Below are 22,648 nucleotides of genomic sequence, written 5' to 3' on the forward strand. Positions count from 1 at the left end.
GGCAGTGTGATGTAGTGGTTAAGGTTTTGAACTTCAAACCCTGAGGTTGTGGATTGAAATCCCGTCACTGATGCTGTGTGACTATGAGCAGGTCACTTCACCTGCCTGTGCTCCAAATGAAAAACCAAAAGAAATGTAACCAACTGTATCATAAATCTTGTAAGTCGCCTTGGATAAAGGTGTCAGTCAAATAAGTACATGTATTTGATAGAGATGGACTAATATTCGTACCAAATCTTATAGGTCAAGTGATTGCTCCACTTAGGCAAAGACGCCATGTGCTGTCAGCTGGAATGAAAGAGCTGGGAACAATATTTTATTTGGTCAAGGTGGAAATGCAGCTTTGCAATAGTGACGATTTGGATATGCCACAACCAACCACTTCTCAAATTTTGCACCAAACTTTGAATGCCCTTACTACACATGAGGTAACATGCAGATTAAAGTCAAAGTCAAAGCAAACTTTATTGTCATCTCAACCATTTCCAAGTATACAGATAGACGAAATTGCGAAACTCAGGGTCCACAGTGTAACAACATGAAGTGCAAATAATAAAATAAAAATAGAATTAAAATTTAAATTTAAAATTAAAACACAAACAAGACAAGACATTGTGCAAAGACAAGACAAAGAAGTAGCAGCAATATTGACGTGTAGTAAGCAATATGAACATTGATGCAATGTCTGGTATTTGCAATCTAGATACATAAATATAGTAATAAGATATGTAATATAATAAATAAATAAATAAAAGATATAGATAATACAGAAATTATCAGTGTATGATAATAGCTGTTTAAGACATGTGTAAACAATGACAGGTCAGAATGTTTCACAGCAGAAGGATATCAAGAGTGTCAAAATACTTAAAGGTCAGTATGAGATTTTCAGTTCTTTTCTACCTGCACACTCGTCTTTGCAGGACAGTGGCTCGCATGTATTAAAGTTCTGTTTTTAGAGGTGGTTGAGGCCGTGTGGAAGATCACAGGGGGCAGCCTGCTGTTAAGGAGTCTTACAGCTTGGTGGTAAAAAATCTCCTGCAGCCTGGCAGATCTGGCTTTGATGCTGTAGTATCTTCTCTTGGATGGCAGAAGTGTGAAAAGTCCATGTGAGGGGTGTAAGGGGTCCTGCACAATGCTGCAGGCCTTGCGGACACTGCGTTTGTAAAATATGTCCTGTAATAAAGGGAGAGGCACCCCAATAATGTTCTCTGCTGTCTTCACTATCCTTTGCAGGCACTTGCGGTCGGATATGTTTCAGTTGCCATACCAGACAGTGATGCAGCTGGTCAGAACACTCTCAATGGTGCCTCTGTAGAACATGGTGAGGATGGAAGGGGGAAGACTTGATTGCTTCAGCCGCCTCAAGGAGTGTAGTCTCTGATGGACTTTCTTGATTAGTGATGAGGTGTTATGTGTCCACGTAAGTTCCTCAGTTATGTGCACACCGAGGAACTTGGTACTTCTAACAGTCTCCACATCTAAACCATGGATACTGAGTGGGATATGGGCAGGATGTGATTTTCTGAAGTCTATGATTATCTCTTTTGTCTTGTCGACGTTGAGAAATAGATTGTTGTCTTAACACCATGCAGGCAGCCGTTCCACCTCATCTCTGTATGCTGTTTAATCATCCCTGCTTATCAGTCCCAGCACCGTCGTATCATCCAGAAACTTGATGATGTGGTTGGTGTTGTGCGTGGCTGTGCCGTTGTGAGTCAGCAGGGTGAACAGCAGTGGACTAAGCATGCAGCCCTGTGGTGCGCCAGTGCTCAGTGTGATGATGCTGGAAGTGTTGTAGGCCATCCAAACTGACTGGGGCCTCTCTGTCAAGAAGTCCAGGATCCAATTGCAGAGGGTGGTGTTCAGGCCCAACTTGCTCAGTTTTACAACCAGCTTTTGAGGGATGATTGTGTTGAAGGCGGAGCTAAAGTCTATGAATAGCATCCTGACATATGTGTCTTTTTTATCCAGATGTGTCAGGAAGAGGTGAAGGGCAGAGCATATGGCATCCTCAGTTGACCTGTTTGAGTGGTATGCAAACTGAAGAGGATCAAGGGAAGCAGGGAGATTAGTCTTTATGTGTGACATAACTAACCTTTCGAAGTACTTCATGATGATTGGCGTGAGTGCAAATGGTTGGTAGTCATTCAAGCATGTCACTGATGACTTCTTCAGTACTGGTATGATGGTAGTCGACTTGAAGCATGCTGGGACTGACAACTGGCTCAGAGATGTGTTGAAGGTGTCTGTGAGGACATCAGCCAGTTGACTGGCACAATCTTTGAGCACACGACCAGGTATGTTGCCAGGTCCTGCAGCCTTGCGTGGATTGACTCTGGATAGAGTCCTCCAGGTCAGTTATGGAGAGACAGAGTACCTGGTCAGTGGAGGGAGGTGTTGCTTTTCTCGGAGGCTCTTTGTTCTGCGCCTCAAACTGTGCGAAGAAGTTGTTCAGCTCATCCAGTAGGGAGGCATCACCTTCGCTGCTGTGTGGGTTGGGCTTGTAGTTTGTAATTGTCTGAATGCCCTGCCACATACGACGTGTGTCTCTGGTGCTGCTGAATTATTAATTCTCTGCGCGTATGCCCACTTAGCTCTCCTTATAGCGCAAGACAGGTTGGCTCTGGCCACCCTGAAGGAGGCTTTGTCTCCAGATCTGAAGGCTGCATTTCTGATCTTGAGCACCTTGTGCATTTCTCTCGTCATCCAGGGCTTTTGGTTGGCTCTTGTGGTAACATCCTTGGTAACAGTGGAGATGTAGCCAGTCACAGAATCTGTGTACTCCTCCAGATTGATGGAGTCACCATCCATAGCAGCCTCCCTGAAAATGTCCCAGTCTGTCAATTAGAAGCAGTCTTGGAGAGCTGAAACAGCACCAACCTGCCTCACTCTGTTGTTCTTGCAGGCTGGTTTAGTGCGCTTCAGCAGGGACTTGTATGCAGGGACCATAAACACACCAATATGGTCTGAATAGCCGAGGTGGAGGGCGGGGTAGGGCCTTGTAGACATCAGGAGCGCTCGTGTAAACATTGTCCAGACAGCTTCCCCCTCTAGTAGCAAAGTTCACATTCTGGAAGAATTTTGGGAGAACTGACTTCAAGTTGGCATGATTGAAGTCTCCAGCAATAATGAAAAATGCCTTGGGGAGCGTCGTTTGCAGTTTGCTGATGATCTTGTAGAGTTCCGCTAGCGCCTGGTTAGCAATTGCGCTAGGCGGGAGGTAGACGGCAACCACCAGCACGCATCTGTATTCCCTCGGCAGCACTTCCCCACCACTCCAGGTAGTCTTAAATCAAGTTGCATTCATGCAATTCACTAATTTTCCTGGAGCTGTTTGGTGTGATTGATGGCACACACAGGAAGATCGTTGCCTCAATTGCACACATATGTAAATCCCAAGCGATTCACAGTATCGACAAGGCGGTGGTCCTGGATGCAAACTGTAATCCTCTTGATGTTGCTGCAAAGTGGAAACAATTACGTGCAGCTTAGTGTAATACTCTTGCTATTATGTTTTCTTTATTGTTCTTAATATTATTCTTCTAGTACTTTGAATATTATTGTTATTCTTTTATTTGTGGCGAAACTCAAGTGTATCAGAAAAGTACAAAGTGTCATGATAAACTGCAAAATGCAGCTGTGATGTCATTCATTCTCAAATGTGAATTCCGTCTCCTTACGTGGAGTGAGTGTGGGACGCTTCATAACTAATTCTTATCTCCTACACTGGAGTAAGAAAAATTCTTGTCCTTAAGTGCAATTCCTAGGAGTAACTCTAACATGCTTATTAAATATGGGCACAGGTTTCTTATGGACATAAATAGCAAGGTCTGTTTTAGAAGTAAGTGGAACAGAGCCAGAAGCTAATGATTTATTGATCGGGTGGGAGATAGGACTGGAGATAACAAATACACAGACTTTAACAAGACAGGAAAGGAAAGGATCAAATTCTGAGGAGGAGGAGATCATAAACTGAAAAATAATGGCTGTGGTGAAGGTCAACAGCAACTGCTCTGAAGATTTCATGTCTGTTTCATTCTAGTGGCATATTTGCCCGCTGCAGGTCTTTTTAAAGCGATGTGACCTTTTCTTTATAATTTTGCTTTGCCACTTGTTCTTTTTCAAACACACTTTCCACTGCAGAGACAGTAGAGGCCAATCCCAAACATAATAATCAAACAGCATATTTGTAGGTGCAGACTGAAGTACCTGGAGAACAAGCTCTGGATGGGACGTTAGTCTTTGCGGGGCACCGTCGCGCACACATCTCTGCACACTCTCCTTCAGAGCCAGTTAAGAGGCAGAAATTACCCAAAAACTGAGAAAATCCACGGGGTGAATGTGCAAACTTCACTACACGTGTCACCAGGCTAAGATCTGGAGCTGTGAGGCAGAGGTGCTAACATGCCTCCCAGTCTTAATGCAGGCAAGCTCCATGTCTTCAGATGTGATGCTGCTAATACATTTACAGTACATTCAATAACTGAGGCACAAATTCAGAAAACAGCCCATAGATGTTTATTATTTTGATTCACAACACAACGTATAGTGCAGCCATGTCATTAAGGGAGACATCACATGCTACATGTAAAAAAAAAAAAATCCTTTACACTTTACATGTGTCAGAATTTGATTTTTCATTACAATACATTGTCATATTGAACAGAAATTGTCACTAGGCATAGATATTTAGATATCAGTGTCAAGTAGTCATCCTTTAAAGAGGCCAGACTTTGAAAAAGAAACCAACGGCAACAGTTTAGTGCCCATGAGGGGGGATGAGATTTGAAGGGGTCCCACTGATTTCACCCTTTTTTGCTTCTATCAAACCACCGCCCTGTCAAGTTAATCCTTTCGATTTGTGTCTCTCTGGGCTAGTCTCGTGTATTTCTGTTAGCACCTCTTACACCTACTCAGGTAAAGCACGATATCATCCCCTAATGCTCCTGCCCATTCCGCACTAAACCTTGTCTTCAAATCATTCTTACTGATGCAGTCGACTAAACCAACACCAACACAGACCACAAAACCAACAAACACTTTTTCATCCCCTGTTCTGGTGAGGAAGGGGTTCATAAGGTGTGCCACCCCTTAGAAGGATTTGAAGAAACTGGCAGCACAATAGACTGGATTGCTATAAATGCCTTTTTTCACTTTTAAACTATACACAAAACTGCAGAAATGCATTCCATTATTGGTTTAAAGTGACAAATCGTATTGCTGTGATACAAATGAATGGTGCAAAACGGATTTAGCTATCATTCGTAAGACTGCATCTTCAGTGAAAGGTGACTCGGCTCCCTTTAAATGGGCTGGTAAAGGGCTTTTAAAAAAATACTGTAAATAGGAGAACGGCAATGCTCCTGAACTGGCTTAGGGGACAGAGCAACAAACAAAGGCGTACTGGGAATGATTGGCTTTTACAAATGGGGACAAAAGAATTGCATTTCAAAGTTTTTCTTGTATAACATGTTGGACACTGAAACGAGACAGAGCGCAAAATATATATAGAGAGAGAAAAGCAAGAAAGAGGACCACATGTACTTTATTGTATACAATGCTTTATCATCCTTTGGCACAAAACTTGTAAAAATATTGTTAATGCTTATAGGGGTAAGGTGGATGTTAAATGGCATTTATTTAAATATTTATAGAATGCAATACATTGACGATTATTATTTTTGATTCAAAAGAAAGAGGTAGGTGACGTATTGTTCTAATAATAAATATATCAATCACCACAAAATTATTCAGGTCATGTATTTCAGAATATTAGATTCAAAGTACAGAATTATTTTAACTCAGTAATGCTCTGGAGGCCCAATAAAAAGAATTTCCACCCATAAACTGGGGTTTCCAGTCACGAGACAGAAAAAGGCTATGCGCTGCATGAAAGATGCCCAGGTTTAGTTTAATCTCTCTGTCAATAGCCAAATCACTGCCTTGGAAATTAAAAAAGAATAATAAAAATGAAAGGGGCGGATGTGCTCATGAATGAAGAGAATAAATTAGCAATACAAACAACTTTCTTTTTTTTTTTTTCTTCTTTAAATAAGGAAACATGCTCCCACTGTAATGATATTTGAACAAGTTACACCTAGCATCCCAAACACTAAATATTGTGTATTTTTCTTTATTTTATTTTATTATTTTATTTTTAATAGTGGACCTGCAAGTTGTTTTTTTTTTTTTTTTTTGTTAATTACTGAAATGTATGTTTTTGATAAGGCTTTGTCCTTTCTTTAATTTACAGAATGGAAATGACAAATGAATTAAGGCAGAACCTAAAGGCATGCAAATAAACTACATTTATATTCACCAACAGTACAAGCACATTTGAGAATAGCAGGCTGATGAATGTAAGAATCCATCTCTTTGTCCAATTCTAATTGAGAGAAGAATGGAAAAATGGTTTATTAGAAACGGTAACGTTACCATGGGAATTGAGAATCATTAATATTACTCTGTATATGAAACACACAGCTAGCATCAGTAAACATGAACACTAAATAGCATATTTCAACGCAGCACATTACTGATGCACAAGCTTCTGAGGGGTTAGGGTTCGATGATAATGACTTTGCACACTTCACATTTGGCAGTTGTTTTTTTTTTTAATAATATATTTTATATATTATATATATATATATATATATATATTTTAAAATTCTTTAGCAAATAACATTCTCATGCACACAAGTGTTTCAAACACAAGAAGCGAGTCCATTTAAAGGTAGTCCAAGCAATATTTTTTTGTATTTTTTATGCTGTTTATTTTCGTGTCGTTGGATAGCTGCAAACTGAATGGAACATTTAACTTCTGTGCAGTCCTTTATGAACTGATTCCAGCTCATTTCTGAATGTCACACTGGAGGAGTAGTACAATGGAGGGGTCGCTCTTCGCAGCTTCTTTGAACTCATCCAGTGTTATCTGGTCATCGTTGTTCTTATCCATCTTGCTGAAAATCTTGTCTACCCTTTGCTCAGGCGTGAGACCGTCCTCATTCATCTTCATCATGATGACGGTGCCCACCATTTTGTAAATAGCCTAAATATAGAAAAAGATAAAAAAAAAACAATGATAATCAACATAAAATGACCCTTTTTTCAATGCACATAGTGATTTGTGTTAACAAATAAATTTGCGGCTAATTTAAACATCTGAAATGATGGGGTTTGTTTACAATTCAAATACAACCTTGTCGACAGGCTGTGAAAATTCAGAATGCACGTGCTGTATGTGGAATTCAAATGTAAAAATCTGCAGCATTCAAGAGAAAGGTACACTGAGGACTCTTGCTGAAAATAATGGTGTGCTCTTTATAAAGTGCAGTATATGCTGCCGAGTCCCCCTTCTCTTTTTGTTATTCTCTTAATGGTTGCTCGGTTAGGCTGCATTGATTTCTTACTTCATGTGTCTCATACTGATGCCTTTCACAGCTCCACTACAGAAACAACTGATGGGCAGTCTTGTCACACACTCAGGCTATTTATTGACACTTTTACAGAAACAAAATGACGTTGGTAGGTTATTAATTTTTTGAATATCCTTGTTATCTAGTTTAAGAATAAAAATGCACAATACCTATAATGAAACATCTCTTTTATGTAACATGTTTTAATTTGTATAAAGCACTCCTCCTTTGATACCAAATTTTGAGAGTTGTGTCCTCCAATCTACTTCTCAGTTACCATAAAATAAGGTTATCACCTCACTGCAGCTTTGGAGCAGGGGGATTTTGGGTTTTTTTTTTGTCTGCAATCAGCTGCTGCACAAAATGCTCACCAATAAACAAAGGTTCGCTACTGCTATACAATCAACTACAACTACGTTGATGGTCCAGATTCAACCACTTTATAATTAAGCAAATACTTTTTATAATAGTCTTATTGCAATATAAATATTACTTGATAAAATATTGTATTATATAAGCTTTGCCTTGAGATATTTCATTAACTGAAACATTTAAATTAGGGTTTACTTGTTTTTGTCTTATTGCAATATAAATATTACTTGATAAAATATTGTATTATAAACTTTGCCTTGAGATATTCTATTAACTGAAATATTTAAATTAGGGTTTACTTGGTTTTTTTGAGTGTGTGCCTTGTAAATCAATGCTCCTCTAATCAGGGTTCTTTACTACCTTGACCCCAGTTCTGCTGCTGTGGGCTATGGTCACCTGTGATCTGAACTGAATGAAGCAGATTTGAGCATGTATATATGTATGTGGGGCAGCACGGTGGCACAGTGGGTAGTGCTGCTGCCTCACAGTTAGGAGACCCGGGTTCACTTCCCTCCTTGCGTGGAGTTTGCATGTTCTCCCCGTGTCTGCATGGGCTGGTGCCCTGCCCAGGGTTTGTTTCCTGCCTTGCACCCTGTGTTGGCTGGGATTGGCTCCAGCAGATCCCCGTGACCCTGTAGTTAGGATATAGCGGGTTGGATAATGGATGGATGGATGTATGTATGTGCCAATGTATGACTATAAAAATTGTCAAATGTGAGCATTTGGAGTGCCTAAGTGGTTCAATCAAGGAAAGACAGTTGACTACTTGGTTTGGGGGCGGGTGGTGAAAGCAATTGCCAACCACCTCTTCTCACTCTCCGCGGACCAGAGGACGTGCCCTGAGACTTACTGTAATGTTACTTTGGAGGTCCTATTTAAACCGTGAAGACACTGGAAGTCAGTGCCCATTTGGATCCTGCTTGCTTAGTGTTAAGAACTCCATGACAGAGAACCCTTTTGTTACCAGACTCACGAGGACCAAGTACTCTTGTTATTGTTTTTTTTTTTTTTTCATTTTGTTTTGACATCACTTATTAAAGGGGGTACCTGGCTGGTACTGAACTTTTTATGATATTCTGTTTCCTTATTTTTACACAATTACAATGCATATAAAATATAGTGTTTGTGTACATGTTTACCTTATTAATTTTTTTGTCTAAATATATATATTTTGATGCTTACACACTAGATATGACTTAAAGAACAAAAAAGTTAAGTGCCATTCAATGCTGCTAGCATTCAAAGGAATAATTTATACGTATAACCTTTATTTTTTAAGTATCGCTTAGTAACCATCTATGTTTTGTGTCATTAAAAGCTTAGAGCAGCACATCTTAAATTAAACTATGGGAGCAATATGTATGTAGCTTGACTTTGTTATGGAACTGCTATTTCTGTTTTATTAAATGTTTTCCTAAAGTAATTTTTTCCTTGTACCTCATAAAAATGCTTTCAATGAACTGAATGATGTTTTTATTAAAGACATGTTTATCTAAGAGAGCCATTAGTTAACTGAACTATGAATAGAATCCAGGTCAGACTATCTGACTATACACTAAACCAACCTCTCCTTTCATGGGTTTGTACAGACCTTACATTTTGTAATTTAAAGTAAAAGTTTGTGTATTATAAAATATAAGGGAATATACACAACTTATTGACCGATGGAGGGAGTCACTGTATTGTATTATGTGCTGACCAAATAAAACAGGTCTATTGATACTGCATTAAAGAAAACATAAATATTCAAAGAGCTGGATATTAAAAAGTTTTAATTTACAGCCTCCAATCATCTTAATGTGCATATCTTTGAAAATTTGAAGTACCTAATGTAAAAATGTTACTGCTATATCAATGTCAAGCACATAGAATTTGATTTGGTGAATATGAAATAAAACTTTAATACAAACATACAGCATAAAGGCAGCAGTGATCATCTTTTTCCAATCACCTACAAATAACCAATTTAACATAAGTACATAAGAATATCCATCCATCCATCCATCCATTGTCTCCCGCTTATCCAAGGTCGGGTCGCGGGGGCAGCAGCTTGAGCAGAGATGCCCAGACTTCCCTCTCCCCGGCCACTTCTTCTAGCTCTTCCGGGAGAATCCCAAGGCGTTCCCAGGCCAGTCGAGAGACATAGTCCCTCCAGCGTGTCCTGGGTCTTCCCCGGGGCCTCCTCCCGGTTAGACGTGCCCGGTTAGACACCTCACCAGGGAGGCGTCCAGGAGGCATCCTGATCAGATGCCCGAGCCACCTCATCTGACTCCTCTCGATGCGGAGGAGCAGCAGCTCTACTCTGAGCCCCTCCCGGATGACTGAGCTTCTCACCCTATCTTTAAGGGAAAGCCCAGACACCCTGCGGAGGAAACTCATTTCAGCCGCTTGTATTCGCGATCTTGTTCTTTCGGTCACTACCCATAGTTCATGACCATAGGTGAGGGTAGGAACATAGATCGACTGGTAAATTAAGAGCTTTGCCTTATGGCTCAGCTCCTTTTTCACCACGACAGACCGATGCAGAGCCCGCATTACTGCGGATGCTGCACCGATCCGCCTGTCAAGAATATTCACATTTAAAAAAGAGAGGAAGACTCGGCACCTCAAGATGTTAAGTTCATTTGAGAGGAAACAAGAATAGTGAGAGACCCACTGTTAAGACACAAGAACATCATGCAGAACCCCTATAAATATTGCTAGTCTGTAAAATGATCCTTGTACCCTGGGTTTACAAGACACCAGACCAACTAACCACTACTATGTACATTTAAATGATGTTATTAAAATGCATTTATTCCACATAAGTGAATGTTAATGTTATGATCTGCTGATTAGTTTAGTTTGTAATAATCATTGTGAAGCTGTTTTCTTGAAGGTATACATCCTAGTGAGGGTGTTTTAGCCCAATGAATTAGATCATAACATTTATTTGTCCTAGAAGGTCTCTGTTAAGACTTGAAATTTTACTGTTATTGTGACGCCATTTTGTTTTGTTGTGGGCACTGCCATTTTGTGAACTTTTGCATTGATTGTCATCATAGTATCCTTTCCCAGAAGGACCCAGGAATGCATGCAACATTATTGGAGTAACTATTATCAGGGTTTAGATATGAAAGGCAGCTGATATTTCGAGCCTTTGTGGACAACTCAAGAAAACCAAGGCATTACCAAAACAAATTAAAGTATAGGCTTGCCATTTACCATATCTGTAGATATCACTATTGTTTTATATCAGAATATGTATCATACACTTAAGAATTTACTGTAGACCTTTCACGAAGCAAACAATTACAATGTATATCCTTAACATTTTCACAGGCTTTTCATAATCCTTGTCTAATGTCTAGGTGACTTTAAAATGTCAAAGACTACCCCGCATTGTGTTTGTACCACTTCAGGCATGATTAGAAGCCACTGCAACAGATAACTTGTCTAAACTCTTTGAAAAGCTTGTCAGTGAAGGTTGGACTAAAGGCTTATGAGTCTACTACAGTTCAGTGTCCTCAGAGTGCTTTTTTTCCACCATGTCTGGAATTCTAGCAGTGCTCAGAGCCAATTGCCTCTTAAACACATAACACAACACTTTCAAACCTGCTTAAACTGGAGCCTATGCTGGCAGCATCAGGCACAAGGCAGTACCTGCAGTACCTCTGAATGGAGCACCAGTCCATTACAGGACCCACTCATTTACACTTATGCTAATATGAGGCCAGTTTTGAAGCTCCAGTCAATGAAAGACACAACATTTTAGGGATGTCGAAGAAAAAACAAAATGCAAAGAGAATAACTCACACCAATATGGGAAGAATGTGCAAACACCACACAGCCAGTAAACAGCCTTGTATCTGAACCTAGGGTGCAGAACCATTGACTTAACGGTTTTGACAAAATAGATCTGTGCACATTCAGTCAACTTGCAGACTTTCATTTCATTTATGTACAGCCAGGTTAACATGTAAGTCAGAATGCCAATAATTACTGCATGTGATGTTAAAGAAGGAGCTTTCTTTTACTTTGGCGCATTTCAATTTGGTGGGTATAATTATTTATTAGCAAGGTAAAAGATAAATAGCCAGTGGGAGTGGTTTGTGCAGGGGGAAAGAAAATGTGTCAGCATCTATCTATTAGGGACGTGATTCAACATATTTCAAAGCTACATTGAGTGATATTAATTAAAATGATCAACCCAAATGCTGTTCTGAACTTTAACTTTTAGTATTCCCACTCTTAAATGCTTAATGATGAATTACCCACACATCTTGCTCTGAATGTGGTTTTTATGGTAAAAGGAAGTGTCAGGTTTGTATGGGTGGTAGCACTGTACTCATGCTGACCAACACACATTTTGGAATCCTACCTTGGACTATGGAAACGTGAAACACTTTTCTGTATCATATTTTTCCATAACAACTTGCACACGTGCCCTGGTGGAAAGATACTTAGTGAAAGCAATTCAAAATTTTGGTAACACTTTGGTTCTGCAAAAATGTTTCTATTACATATTTATTGATATGTAACAAGGCCTTAACATTCTCTTACAAAGCATCAGTGAAGTGTTTATTCAGCTCTGCAATGTAACCTACTAACACAAATTAATCGTGGAGTACTCTGTGGTGGCTTAACTGAGTCACATTTCTCTGGATATTACATATTTAGTATAAAAACTGACAATCCTTCATATTAACAAGTCATTTTACCATCATGTCAATAGGCCACACTTCACAGAGATGAAATATCGATCTACTGGTGTTATTAGAACCAAAACAAGCCTTTTTAAGGTCTTGTTACAGAAGAGTAAATGAGTAATAAATGCATTTCTGCAGGACCTAGACTAAAGTGTTACCAAAACTTTTGTGTGGGTGGTACGTTGTTAAAAGTAAGAGCAGTGTTATTGCAGAGGCTATACTGGTTTGTTCTCGTGCAATGGCCCATGTGAAGTAGCACTTGTCTTCTGGTGACAGACCAAAAAAATTGCAGTGTGACAGAGGTGTTAGACACTTTGCTTAATTGTACTAACAAACAGTATTACACAACTATGTTACTGTGAGTGTGGTCCACATTAAAATGGAAAAGATAGATGGGTGTGGGAGATAGAATACTTACTGTCTGTTTGCCTTTGTGGGGAGGGGAAGTGGTAACAATAAATTAAACTAATTGCATCCATTTAGAGAACTACACTGGTCTCAGACAAGACGGGACTCATAAAATGCTTAAGTAATGGTGAATGGTGAATATTACTATGGTGAATATTAGTTGGTATGCAAAAACAAAAAGTACCAGAAGGAACAGAACTGGGAATCATACAAGCTACCAAGAGGTCAAATACATGCTATGCCAAAAACCAAGGAAATGTCAAAAGAAGTGCAGCACTCACTTAATAACTCAAAGGGAATTTGGCTCAAATAGGAGCACAGCCGCCACTGTTACTAATCAGCCGGAGAGGCCGCCAGCAATTTGTTCTAAGACCTGATATAGCCACTTGTGTTTGTATTTTTTTTTTTTTTTATAAAATAAATTTGTAGAATTAGTTTTAGAGTGACAGTGTATGCACATAATCTCTGATAAGGACAGAAGCCACAAGTTAGCTTCCAGCTATTGGGGGCGGGCTGCAGATGAGATATTATAATAAGGCATACAGCTATGAGCTTGCCTCTTGGTGGGTGGAAGGGCAGGCTGTGCAAGCAATCTTGCGTTATGAGCTTGCTGTGAACATAAAAATGCAGCAAGCTGGTCCATCTGCTAAATGATGCCTGGGGAAAAAAACATCCCAAATGTACAAAGTAAGGTCAGGGTGAGGGTCAGTGAGAAGCAATAATAAAATGAGAGGCTGTGAAGAATGAAAGCAAAGAGAAAAGAACTTCTTTTAAGTTAATGTAGACAACAGATTGCAGTAGTTTCCTATTGCAGAAACCTACTCTTCATATTTATTTTTCATTGAGCTTTGACATTTATTGCATAGTCTCACAATAATGACAATTTTTGAGCCATGCTGTATACTTCAGTGCATCATCAGAGGAGCTTACTGTATATTCTTTCAGGTTAACTATCACAAAATGCGCAGCTTGGTTTTGTGCATTCATCTTGCAATAATTTGTCAAATGACACAATGTTGGTGATAGTCCCTTCTGCTTCTGTGATTTAAATCATTTGTACTTCAATGAGTACAAGTACAAGACACTTTCTGTCATAAACATTTTAAAGATCAGAAACTCAGAAAACATTATGGCTAGTTTATCACTTCGTGTAAACCTGGTGGGTCAGCAAAAGGATGAACAGAAAGGTGGATCTGTTTTACTGATTGTAGATTGTGATAAATAGCTTCTCATTGTTCTTTTACATGTACTTTTGTGCTTAACAAACCTAACGTTGGTGTAATGGTGATGCATCCTCACAGGTTCAGCATGTTCATGTTTGGTTGTTATCCATGTGGAGTTAGTATGTTCTCTCTATATATATGAAGGGTTTACTCTTGCATCCCCTAAGATGTGCTTGTTAGGTTGATTGGTGAGTCCACATTGGCCTTGTCAGTATGCCTTACATGATGTTGTGGTAGACTGGATTCCTGTACAGGGCTTTTTTCTGCCTTAAGCTCATTAGTGCCAGGATAGGCTGTGATTCCCTACAACTCTGAATTGTATTGAACAGGTTTGAGAATGTTGTTAAAGAATCAGATAAACGTGAACTCTACAAATCCTAATTTAAAGTAGCAGAAAAGATGCTGAGCAGAAATGTTCATGTAAACAGTAGTAAAAGCAACCGAATATCACACATACACTGTCTGGAAGAGACGGATTAGAGAGGCTGAAAGGTACTGTCACCTTCAATGTGGATTGAAAGTCATGTTCTAATATGAAAATCTGCAGCTTAGTGCAGTAGTAATTCTAAATGTTGCACCACAGTGCCACAATTAATTAAAGTTAAATTAATTAGGTATACACACAAAAGTGTGCACATGAACATTTATATTTGTAACTTTCCTTTCATAACAGCATACAGTTATTGCAGTAATAGTTGTGTTACCCAGCTTAACCTGGTAAATTTCATAAGACAATGGGCCTCAGTTATAGTGTCAAGGGTTAACTGGATGTATCAGAAGTACTATGTAAGTTAACTGAGTAGTTATGTATACAATTTTGTTTTTTTTTATTTTCCAACCCAGTGGCTAATATTAGTTCACTGGAGCTTCTTACTCTTGAACATACCATACCATTTTCTAAGCCTGCTTCCTCCTGAGCAGGGTTGTGGGAGCCTAACCCAGCAACCACAGGATGAAAGGCTAACCTGGATGTCATTGGATTGTGGGAGGAAACTGAAGCACCCAGACACAAACCCTTGGTCTCTTTACTGCCAGCATGCCACCCATTCTTGAACATCCTATACACAAGATCGCATGAGTAAAACCTTCCTGCCTTAGATAAATTTTTGCTTTTCCTAGTGACTTGACTTTGTTAATGGTTATTGCAATTCAAAATAGGTAATTAGCAGGAAAAAATTAAATTTATGCATAAATATAATTTCACCTTGTAGCAGATCCTGTAAAAGTGGTAGATTCAGTCCGATTTGAATGTAACGCTTCGATTTGTACCCTTGTACTATTACAAAGTTTTGGAGGTTTAAAGACGAAAAAGAAGACACTGCATTTATATAGTGCTTTTCTCATTACTCAAAGCACCTTACACAGAGAGTGGGGAGTCACTTCAGCCACTACCAATATGCAGTATGCACCTGTATGATGCAACATAAGACATTTTGTGTCAGTATGTTTACCACACATTAACTATTAGGTGGTGAAGGGATGAGAGAGACAGATAGCCAATTAGGGACAAGGGATAATTAGTAGGCCAGAATGACCAGGCCATGGTGGACAATTTAGCCTGGAAGCACCCTACTCTTTACAAAGGATGCCCAGAGATCTTTTATGACCACAGATAGGCTGAACATCTGTTTTACATCTCATCCAAAGGACAATGCCATTTTTACAGCTCATTGTCCCCATCACTGCACTGGGGCACTGAGATCCACACAGGGTAAGCACCCCCTTACCAACACCTATTCCAGAAGCAACCCAGGCTTTCTCGTAGATGGAGTTCCATCAGTATTATGACTGGGCCTGAACATGCTTAGCTTGAGGTGTATTATCTGGTCTGTAGTGCACTTAGTATGGCTGTTAGTTTAGATCAAAAGCAATAAACACTAAATTATGATCTCTATTCACTTACTAGATACAGCATTGAGTTTACAGACTGCACACTTAAGTGACTAATGTAATGCATTGAACATTGTAAGCATTGTACAGAAAAGTATAGAAGCATATTGTATTCACCAAAGAAAAAAAATACTAGGGGGCTTTTTCTCGTAATTATGACTTAGTATCTCATACTTACAAGGTAAGATCTTGTAATTATGAGATACGGGTCTCATAATTATGACTTAATTTCCCATAATTACAAAACAGGATCATAATTATGAGTAAAATGCCCCCTGTATTTTTTTCTTTAATGAATGCCATGCAATTCCATAGAAAAGAACAGGTGAAAAGAAATAATACTGTGAACTATGTATAATATCCACCTCCTCTATGTCCTGTCCATGAGGGATCCAATTACTGAACTGTACAAGCATTTGAACTGACCAAGGCATACTGTCACTCCCAGTTTGCTTTGTACATAGGGCTTTAAGAGGGCTGGTGCTATATCGGCACTTGCCTATTTACGCTTGGCAAACTGGAGAAAAGCTAGAAATTTCATTTTTTTCACTTTTTCCAGGTTTTTTTACACTTTGGTCCATTGTTCCAAACCAGGCTTACTTCTTTTCAAGTTTAACCTACTGTATAATTCTTAACAAACATCACATGAACCACCAACATTGATGTTGTACACTAAAAAATATGCATTTTTGAAATTAATTGATTTTTTTATGGTAAGTGGTTGCACAATTTTTTTTGTGTAAATGCACAAATTTATCATCACGTTTTATTTTCCAGTTGGTCTTTACCTCAACTATTTTGAGTAGAGTTTACTACAGTTTCTTCTGTAATTACAACTTACTCAAAAAACACATTCTTGGTTTTAAATCATTTTTTTATCTCAAGTTACTCTGCCTATATATGTTATGTACATTCTACTTAAAAATAATATATTGTGTTTACTAAATATTTATACACACACACTGTATAGATTTTGCACAGGTCATTTCAAGTTTATACTTGATTGGTGGGACCATATAGCCACACTTTGAGTTGAGAACAGAGAAAATTCAAAGGCAAAGATGGACTGTATAAATAGTTAGCTAGAAGAACAGCCTTATTAGTCAGTTAGAGGAGAATAAAAACACCTTAGAGCTGGTCATATTTTGGTGAACAACTAGATGCATGGAGGAGCAAAAGGTTTAAAATTAGGGTTCTCCTGACACTATTGAAGCTCACCCTGGATGACACGAAGAACACATGCAACCTTTTATGCCATGATTGTGAAAAGTCCCTCTGCTTTCTCTGGGCTGGTCTTTTTTGTGTGATTGTAAGACACATTTCTGTCAAAGTTTGTCCATGTAGGCGTTTTTGTTTTGATTTAAGGGTTTTGCATTTTCTGGGAGCTGCAGATCCCTGGTATTTTTTTGGAGTACATTTTTTTTGGTAATTAAGACTCAGTATTTGATTCTGTCCTGTATTAAGTTTTCTAAGTTTGCTAGTTTAGTTTATTTCAATTGTTTTTATATTTTTTATTCAACTTTTAAAAAGTAGTTCCTTAGTTTATTCAGTTTCTGTTTAATTATTTGCTTAGTGTGACTAATTGATTGGCAAATTATCTAAGAACTTTTGTGCTTAATAATTATTAACCTTATTAACTCTACTTAGAAAAGTAAAAGTAACAACTATATTTAAATTTTGTTGAGCTCTCAGTCTTTTTCCTTTCTTTTACTATCAAATAATATCAGACATCTGTCAGGTAAATCCTTCATAGAACATGAGCTTCTTAACCTTTACTCTTTCTCTGGAATGAACAGTGTTAGACATGTGAGATTGAGAAGAGCCTTATGAAAGATACTATGAATGAACATCAGAGGAAGACTGTAACTGACTGTGAACTAAAAGTTCCATTCCCATTCTCAGGCTTTGACATAATTTTCATGGTAAACAACTTCTGTACCTCACAATATAAAACTACCTCAGCTCAGAAGCAAGGTGGCACTGGACTGGAGAATACCTGAGATGACATTTTACTTTTCAACGGACACTGATTGATCCTTCCATTCTCCTTTACCTTGCATTTCTATTTGCAACCCTTAATTAAATGATTATATCATCTGGGATTCTAACTCTTCTTTGTATACTTTTGTTTATTTTATAACAGTATTAAAATGAGTACAAACCACCCTATAAATGATGATCAAAAATTAATATTTCAAAGTGTGCTGGACTGTATCTGCTGTGCTTAAAACTTATGAAAAAGTGATTCCCATTTAAAATTATGCTATTAAATTGTAAATGGTGTTATCCTTGTCACATTATAAATAATGTACTCCAGTTAGTAATTTAAAACAAGGAAAATCCAAACAGTTATTTTCAATATTGATACACTTTTAAGACTATTTTGGACTTGTAAAAGTATAATTTTCTTGTTAAATTATATTTTAGGCATTAAATCAATTTGTTTTTCATGATTAACTAGATATAAATCTTTTTCATTTTTATCTTATCATCTGGTAATTTATACTTTAATAAGAACACATTTTTTATGTTTTGTCAAGGCTTATGGCTTACAGAAGTCATCGCTGTCAATGGCTTTTCTCTATCATATCACAAATCCTACCACCAACCTTTTTAAGCTTATAAAAATCCATTTGTCCATTTATCAAACTCACCTAATTCATATCACATCTGCAGGAGACGGGATTTAAATCACAGACCTGTCACTGTCTATGTGAAGTCTATATGTTTTGCTCATGTCTGTGTAGCTTATTCTTTGGATTAATTAGCAACTCTCATTTTGCTAGTTCAAGTGTGAGTGACTGAGTGTGTATGAACCTTGTGACTGATTAGTGTCTTGCTGGTACCTGACTTTAGGCCTGATGCATAGGCACCAGTCCATTGTTTATACTAATTGTGTTTCATAATGTCTAGATGAATATTCTTACTGTTTATAGGCTATAAATTGATCATGGTTTAACATAAAAATAACATGCTATGACCCTTTATTGTATTACTTTCTGCTGGGATCGGTTACTGCTTCATAACCATGTCAAGATAAGCAGGCTATGAAATTTGTTTTACAAATACATTTTCACTTAAAAATGATTTCAATATGCACTAATACAATGAGAAAAGTGCAATGAATTACTATTATTATTAAAAATCATACTGCACACATAAAGTTGATGTCCTTCTAGTAGTTTCTGTTTAATGTTATAAATTAACCAGAATTTGAATGATACATTTGTGAAGCAAAAAAAAAAAAAAAACAAGCTAAATGCAGAGGCGGTTTTCTAACTTGCATAAAAAATCAAACTGTACCTGTGGCAATAATATTGCCTCTATTACTCCCACTACTACTATTATTATGGGAAATCAGCATGGCCAGGTATGCAAAAGGACATGGGGTTAGATTATACTGTTCCTAACACTACTGCTACAGCATGCTGACGGTGTGTGATGTTTCAGTAGGAGCTAATCATTGGCTGTACAGATAACTGAATGATATTTCAGTGAGGGTCAATCATTGGTCTTCATGAGGCAAGGTGATCACCCTGATATATCCCAGCACATTGTGGGTGTATGAATATTACAATGAGAAGCTGATGGCGATTATAGTTGCAGAAAATCTCTCAAACCCATCAAGAAGGGTCTTTGAGACCAGTAGATAATTGCTGAGTAATGCCTGGAACCATGTCATAATAAATCTATGTTCCTGAATCCTATGAGCAATTGAGCTTCAAATTTAACTTCTCATCAACACAATTTTTCCACTACTTTCAAGCTAGAAAGCTATTTTCTATTCCAGAAGAAATACTGATCAGTCTTGAAGACTCACATAGTATCTCCACAATTTTAAAAACAACTTAAAGTTCCTTCCTTTCAAAAATCCCAGGACACAATCGGGAAAGGATCTTTGACTTAACATTTCAGTAAAGGAGTGGAAGGTAGCCATGCACACAATACACTCTAACTCTATAAATGCAAACCACTCAATTATGTAACTTAAAAACTTCCATTGTGCACATTTATCTTGATTAAAATTATCCAAAATGTTTCCAGGGCATGGTTCAACCTGTGAAGGTTGCAATCTAGCTGCAGCCTCACTGAGCCACAATTTATTTGGGCATCCACCAGATTAACATTGTTTTAGACAAAAATCTTTGAATGCCTATCAGATAGCCTTGGTGTCACAAATCACTCCTAACCCATTAACAGCTGTGCTTGGTGTGCTCCCAGATGGGCTTAAAGTGGAGAAGGACAAACAATTTGTAATTGCCTTTACTTCACTACTAGCACATAGACTTACCTTGCTCAACTGGAAAAATCCCAACTTAACACTTTTAAGTCAGTGGGTGCACTGATGTCCTATACTATTTAAAATTGGAACAAATCTGATTCTCACTCAGAGGATCTTTTCAAAACTTTTAAAAAATATGAGTGGGTAGCGCTGCTGCCTCGCAGTTGGGAGATCTGGGGACCTGGGTTCACTTCCCGGGTCCTCCCTGCGTGGAGTTTGCATGTTCTCCCCGTGTCTGCGTGGGTTTCCTCCAGGCGCTCCGGTTTCCTCCCACAGTGCAAAGACATGCAGGTTAGGTGGATTGGCGATTCTGAAATTGGCCCTAGTGTGTGTTTGGTGTGTGGGTGTGTTTGTGTGTGTCCTGCGGTGGGTTGGCACCCTGCCCTGGATTGGTTCCTGCCTTGTGCCCTGTGTTGGCTGGGATTGGCTCCAGCAGACCCCCGTGACCCTGTGTTCGGATTCAGCGGTTTAGGAAATGGATACATGGATGGATGACAGGATCTAATCAATAACATTTTAGAATAAGTTTCTAAATCACAACAAAGGATACTCTTCCTTCCTTGCTGCTTTAGAGATTTGCTTTGTTGGCTGGCTCTCCTCTCTTTCTTTTGGGTGGGGGATGAAGTTTGGTTTTGTTAAGTTTGATTTGATTGTGTGGATTGTTATTTATTTTTAATTAAAATTAATAAAAAAATAAAAAAATGAGGGCGGAACGGTGGCACAGAGGGTAGCGCTGCTGCCTTGTAGTTAGGTTCTCCCTGCGTGAAGTTTGCATGTTCTCCCCGTCTCTGCGTGGGTTTCCTCCGGGTGCTCCGGTTTCCTCCCATAGTCCAAAGACATGCAGGCTAGGTGCATTGGCGATTCTAAATTGTCCCTAGTGTGTGGGTGTGTGTGTGCCCTGCAGTGGGCTGGCGCCCTGCCCGGGGTTTGTTTCTGCCTTGCGCCCTGTGTTGGCTGGGATTGGCTCCAGCAGACCCCCGTGACCCTGCAGTTAGGATATAGCGGGTTGGATAATGGATGGATGGAATAAAAAAATGAGATAGTGACATTCTGCACTACTGTGACATCCCACAAACACCTAAATGGTTCCAGCTTACTTACTTGTCTCCAAATGAAGCAGAGATGTCGGTACTTACAAAGGGACTCTCATATTGTCCTGCAAAGCCCATTGACAACATCAGACTCTGCAGTGATATGGAAGAATTCTTCAGAAAACTCAGACTAAAAGAATTTTTCCACAAGAAAGAAAACAGTAACACACAGGAACCAACAACAAGCAGTTACAACAACCCCACCAATAAATCCACATGGACACCAGAAGCTGGCAGAAACTCTACCCTGGATAATTATATAGACTGCTTCCGACAGAGAGTGAAAACAGGAATCTTAAACAGGCAACAAAATCGGATGGAAAACATTACTAGGGATGAGCGGAGAGCCGTACATTCACTAAGGGAAAATACAGAAATCATTATCAAACCAGCAGACAAAGGGGGTGCTTTAGTCATCATGAACACATCAGATTACATACAGGAGGCACAAAGACAATTGTCCAATACTATGCATTATCACAAACTGCAAGAAGACCCAACAGATCTCTACAAAAAGGAACTAAAAAAAATAGTAAGTAGCTTTCCTCTTGACATCAGGGATCATGTAAACAGTTTAATTCCTGAGAACCCCAAAATGGGTTACTTCTACATGCTTCCTAAAATCCACATAGAAGGGAACCCAGGAAGGCCTATAATCTCAGGAATTGGCTCCCTTACAGAAAATGTTTCAGGTTGGGTGGAGCAGATCCTTAAACCCCTCACCCGTAACACAACCAGCTACATCCAGGACACCACTGACTTCTTAAAAAAACTGTCTGCTTTAGGCCCCTTACCTGAGGGAACCTTACTGGCCACAATGGATGTTGAGGCACTTTACACTAACATCCCCCATGATGATGGCATATTGGCATGTGAAATGTACCTCAAACAACATGATTTACCCACAAAGTCAGTAATAGAAATGATAAAATTCACTCTGACACATAATCTATTCTCTTTTGGACAGGATTGCTACTTACAACAAATGGGGACTGCAATGGGATGTCGGTTTGCACCTCACTATGCAAATCTTTTTATGGCAAAATTGGAGGAAGATTTCATGTCAATGTGCATCGTAAAACCAATGTTGTATCTCCGTTACATAGATGACATCTTCATAATCTAGACTGCCAGTGAAAAGGACCTCCTCCATTTTCATAATGAATATAATTGTTTTCACCCCAACATAAAGCTGAAGCTGAATTACTCAAAAACAGAAGTCAGCTTCCTTGACACCACCGTTCAACTGAAAGACAACACCCTTGTAACTTCTATT

General features: G+C 38.7%; 1 protein-coding gene across 2 annotated transcripts in view; it reads right to left on the reverse strand.

The window, feature by feature from the left end:
* Positions 1 to 4,498: 4,498 nt before the first annotated feature.
* The window catches only part of vsnl1a (visinin-like 1a), a 219,969-nt gene continuing 201,819 nt past the window's right edge, over positions 4,499 to 22,648 (reverse strand). For both annotated transcript variants that reach the window (XM_051925609.1, XM_028796838.2), the window contains exon 4: positions 4,499 to 7,051. In XM_051925609.1, the coding sequence (XP_051781569.1) occupies positions 6,854 to 7,051 (198 nt within the window). In that variant the 3' untranslated portion in view covers positions 4,499 to 6,853. The remainder of the gene's footprint in view (positions 7,052 to 22,648) is intronic.

This window comes from Erpetoichthys calabaricus, chromosome 3 (genome assembly GCF_900747795.2).
Source record: "Erpetoichthys calabaricus chromosome 3, fErpCal1.3, whole genome shotgun sequence".
In the NCBI taxonomy this organism is placed as follows: domain Eukaryota; kingdom Metazoa; phylum Chordata; class Cladistia; order Polypteriformes; family Polypteridae; genus Erpetoichthys; species Erpetoichthys calabaricus.